The following is a 5,259-nucleotide window of genomic DNA, read 5'->3' on the forward strand; positions in this document are numbered from 1 at the left end:
GGTTAAGTGTCATCAACAGCAAAGAAGACGAAAAACATTGGTAAGTATTTTACTTCTTGTTTTTCATGTGTATTCTATATTTATTATTATAAAAGCAACTCAAATGTAATAATTAAAATATCTTTAGGTTAGTTAAGGTTAGATTAAGTAAAATAAATAGTAATATAATAAAAACTGTTCACTAGGCATGCACACGAGCCCTATGTTTATCAAGTGATTTACAAGTTATAATGGCACAAATAATGGTTAGACACGGTTCAAAGGGCTATAAAACAACAAAATTTAGGTATGAATAGTTGTATACTGTTACGATTTTTAAAGCAACTTAGGATAAACAAATGTAGTTTAATGTTACAATCTAAGTCATGCTAGAAACAAAGAAGGGGTAATTAAAATATTTTTTTTTGTTGGTGGTTACGAGGTCAATCAAATTGCCCAACCTTGTATAGAGTTAAGGTAGAGAAAATAAGATATAAAATATAAAGTTTTCCTGAAAACAAACGTTTGAAATGTATTTAGGTTTTAGAGATTATACAAATGAGATTTGAGATTTTTTGGGATGAAGAATAGTATTTTCAAACATAGCATGAAAACCACTTTGCACTCAGACTAGTAACGGACTTGATATTTTCACAAACAAATCTTTAGTAAAAACACTTCATTAAAAATCTGATTTTTTGTGTACAAAAGACTTGTAATGTTTCCCAAAAGTCTACCAAAGTTTATTAAGATAACATACTGTACTAAAAGTTACGGTATAAATACTTAACGTGTGCAAATATGTATATCGACTCAGTATTTTATACCAAGCCCGTTTTGAAAGGTTAATGGCAAGGAAGAAATGCAATACTTACTGAAATACGAGTGCTATACCGTCAAGGAGGAAAAGGAAGTGATTGTTTGAATGCAAAAACATCACGGAATAGACTTTGCAATAAACTTTTGAAGCTATCTTTTACTAGTGTGTGTATATATGCCTACAATATTTAAAAAGACTTCATGTAACTACTTTATTATTATTATTTATGTACTAGTATAAAAGCCCAACAATAATGATAGGAAATCATTGTTGAAAGATTAACAAAAATTATATAATTTACTAAAACGAATTTGTCTGTACCTCTAAAATGCACCTACTCTTCACTTGTTTCATTAGTCTCGAAGTAATTCTTTAATCACCACATTTTTAGTAAAAACAACACAGAAAAATGAAATGTTATTGTGAACAAAAGTACGTGTGCACTCTGAAAGAGAGTTAAACAGCACTCTTGAGCCTTTTCACTGTATTCTAGGTCAGGAATTAGAAAACATGGTGCAGACATTACGACACAAATTTTCAACTCTTTCGACTGTACAAAGGATAAAAGATATTTGGTAGTAATAAAAGTTTATTTTTCTTTATGTTTTACAACCAAGGAGGTAATATATATCTTAAACCACCAAAAGAATATTTATTAATTAACATTTATTCACCACTTAAAACTTTTTACACACTGACTCTATAACGCTAGTAATAGTAGGACTATTTGTAGTCTAATTTAAGAATAAGGCCTAATACATGAATGTAACATAAGGCTTAGCTGAAATATTACTTGGTATTTGTAGTCTAATTTAAGAATAAGGCCTAATACAGGAATGTAACATAAGGCTTAGCTAAAATATTACTTGGTATTTGTAGTCTAGTTTAAAAATAAGGCCTAATACATGAATGTAACATAAGGCTTAGCTGAAATATTACTTGGTATTTGTAGTCTAGTTTAAAAATAAGGCCTAATACATGAATGTAACATAAGGCTTAGCTGAAATATTACTTGGCATTTGTAGTTTAATTTAAGAATAAGGTCTAATACATGAATTTAACACAAGGTTTAGCTGAAACATTACTTGGTAAATTATATTTTGCTTTTGGCTACAACTAAATGTCCTAAACTTCTGAATTAAACTGTTTTGCTGTTATATAACTGAAGTTATAAAAAAAATAATAAAGAATACAAAACAAACTTTAAGAACAAATCAACATGAATATTGAGCATTAAACACAAACACCATAGTTGGCCTAAGACCAATCAGGTGATAGTTTTGATGTTAAGCTACAATGTATACTGTTAAGCATTACCAACAAAGGAGCGTGAAAACATTCTCGACAGAGCGACAAAGGGAATAAGCCTTTTATTGTTAGTGATTATGCACATATATCTATATAAATAAAGATTTAATTACAATGTGAATATGGTAAGGCTCCTCATAACCAGTTTTAACACCACAAATTTGTATTTATCAACTGAAGAAATAGTCAATGCTTTTCAAGGCCAGGTACAGGTACATGAAATTCCACAATTTCTAACCCTAACAAAACCCTGTATACATATTACATAAATCACTAAAATATTCATCAGACCTTACCATTAAGGATGCCAAACATGTGTTCTAAGAGATCCTGAACAGGCTGAGGGTTGCTACACTGGCTTGCCAAGTTCCGGCATGCTGTTATTGCTTCTTCTCGACATAAGTCTTCTTTTGAATGTAGGTGAGCTAAAGCATAGACACTTACATACACTGGTCTTTTGAATGCCTTCAATATTAATCTTTTCATTGCATCTAATAACACTTATACTAATTATAAAGTATTTCCACTTACATACACAGATTAAGAATAAATACATCCTGATAAGAGAGAGAGGCCCAGATATTGTCAACTGTGTTAAAGCATTAATTCTATTAACCCTATGTATATGTGGTGAAAGTGCATATTTCATGACCCTATTAACAGTTACATTAAATATTTAACTGATCAATTATATGATCAATGTATGTCAACAAACTTTGCATAAAAATGTACTTTAGAATTAACGTTTTTATATCATCTAAGTTACAATTTATTGATTTTCAGAAGAAATATTTAAATAAAGTCTTAACTTTTACTATTCTGTGTCATACAACATATCTTTTTTTTTTTCTCAATTTAGATTTTCTTTTGTTTCCTTTATATAAGTTTCAGTTTTCAACCAATCAGAAACACAACCTATAGATAATGACAGGGCAGAATGTAAAATTAGAACCTCCTATCTTCTTGATTTGCTGAAATATCATGATATTTATCACACCCACAAAAGAAGACCCCCCTAACTCTTCATGCTTTTGAAACCACATATCTAGTCACGCCCACTTGTCACGGTGACATGCTTCTAACCGTTAGAGAGAGCATATTTTGAACGATGTAAATCACATGATTGTGTGTTTACTTTTGGTAATCAAAGCCAACAGTTCACAAAGTCTGTCGTGTATTGGCTAAAGACTTTTCTCTGAGCAGTAATGGAATGTTTCTGATCTATTTAAAGTTAGATAATTATAGTAGTTTTGGAAGATTCTATTCAGATGCACAATATTTTTTCTGTGTTTGAAATTCATATGAAACAGCCACCAGCTATATGAATTATGTTTTAGACAACAAATATAATTTTTAAAAAAGTATGGTTACTAATGCAAACACCCGAGTGCATTCCGGCCTCAAAGTTAAGTGCTAAATTTCTATTGCTTTTTTTAGTGTTTGTTTGTTTTTAGTCATTATTACTTATTCTTTTAACAAAAGTAACTAAAATGTAAAATTTTAAAATATCAGGTTCAATAAGAAAATTTATAAGAAAGAAAAAAAAATTGGTTTTTAAATTTCTCATAATTATTCCTCGAAGAACTCACGTTGTTTGATGTGGTATGATTTAGTCATTTACCCTAAACTCTCCCACAGGGAGATTTATTAATTGTCATAGTAGTGAAGACAATTCAATATACGATAATAAAAACCATGAAATTAAAAGAATGCAGATGTTGTGAAAAGGTTAGAAGCTGAGGACGTTAGGATATATATAATCAAAGTTGTATGTTACAATCTGTAGTCGTTGTAAAAGAAAAAAAAAAGTATTTTTGATCTCATATTTTTAACTTTTCATTTAATTGTACATTGATGGTTCTACTACAGTTAGGGTTAGGATAAGGAAAATAAGAGATAAAGTACAAAGTTGTACTGTAAAAAAAAAAAATTGATATTCATTTTAGACAATCTAGAAGTTATGCAAATGAAACATGAAAAGAAGTAATATAGTCTTAGCATGAAAATCTTCTTTCACTCAGTAATGGCTTTTTAAATTCACAGAAATTTCTTTAGTAAAAAATCTGATTGTCTGTGTAAAACATACATGTAATGTTATCTAAAAGCTTACCAAATTTCGTGAAGATACACTTAATAGATTTAGAGTTATAGTATCATGATTACAAGGTCAGTAAAATGCATAGGCTTAAGGGAAGTTATGTCATGAAAAATACAACCCGGTTTAACAAAATGTTTAAACACTTCATCTGTAATGGCCTAGTACAGTTTTCCAGGAAAAAAGCTGTAGAAACGACTCTAAAATTTCAACAAATGTCACATTCTTTGGGTGAAAATAAACTCACTCGCTAGGATTTTTCCTATCTCCATGGCATACTGGCTTAGGTCTAAGGTTACTCCTGACAGAACATGGCCAACAGCTGTGAATCCAAACAAGATAAAGAAGTAAACCTTAAGTCAATAAAATCTAAACATTTCAAAATACATTTAAACCAGATATGTCAACAATTAAATTCACACTTTTAGAAAACAACAACAAGATAATTTTTTACTGTTTTACTAACATAATATAAAACAAGTATAAAAACTTAAGCTCACACAAAAATTTTATTACAGAATTAGTTAAATTAACTTTAATCAACGATAAACAAAAACAACAACACATTAAAATTCATACTAAAGTTCATAAATATACAGATTGAATTTTGGTGCTAAAGATGATAGATTTGTTACTGAAGTGGATAAAAGAGCTAATTGTTACTGAAGGAAATACGAATATAAATTAACTTTTTACTAGAAGTAAACAAAACATAGAACTATAAATCATACTCTCTAGAATAACTTCAGGGTTTCTAAGCATGGCCTTTTACTAGAAGTAATCAAAACATAGAACTATAAATCATACTCTCTAGAATAACTTCAGGGTTTCTAAGTAAGGCCTTTTACTAGAAGTAATCAAAACATAGAACTATAAATCATACTCTCTAGAATAACTTCAGGGTTTCTAAGTATGGCCTTTTACTAGAAGTAATCAAAACATAGAACTATAAATCATACTCTCTAGAATAACTTCAGGGTTTCTAAGTATGGCCTTTTACTAGAAGTAATCAAAACATAGAACTATAAATCATACTCTCTAGAATAACTTCAGGGTT

General features: G+C 29.4%; 1 protein-coding gene across 1 annotated transcript in view; it reads right to left on the reverse strand.

The window, feature by feature from the left end:
• Nucleotides 1-4,984, reverse strand: part of LOC106475857 (eIF-2-alpha kinase activator GCN1-like) — a 25,688-nt gene extending 20,704 nt beyond the window's left edge. The window contains exons 1-3 of the mRNA XM_022379872.1: nucleotides 4,934-4,984; nucleotides 4,450-4,524; nucleotides 2,404-2,532 (exon numbers count right to left, since the gene is read on the reverse strand). Of these exons, the coding sequence (XP_022235580.1) occupies nucleotides 2,404-2,532; nucleotides 4,450-4,524; nucleotides 4,934-4,964 (235 nt within the window). The 5' untranslated portion in view covers nucleotides 4,965-4,984. The remainder of the gene's footprint in view (nucleotides 1-2,403; nucleotides 2,533-4,449; nucleotides 4,525-4,933) is intronic.
• Between the last annotated feature and the right edge of the window lie 275 nt (nucleotides 4,985-5,259).

Source organism: Limulus polyphemus, unplaced genomic scaffold (assembly GCF_000517525.1).
Source record: "Limulus polyphemus unplaced genomic scaffold, Limulus_polyphemus-2.1.2 Scaffold9300, whole genome shotgun sequence".
In the NCBI taxonomy this organism is placed as follows: Eukaryota; Metazoa; Arthropoda; class Merostomata; order Xiphosura; family Limulidae; genus Limulus; species Limulus polyphemus.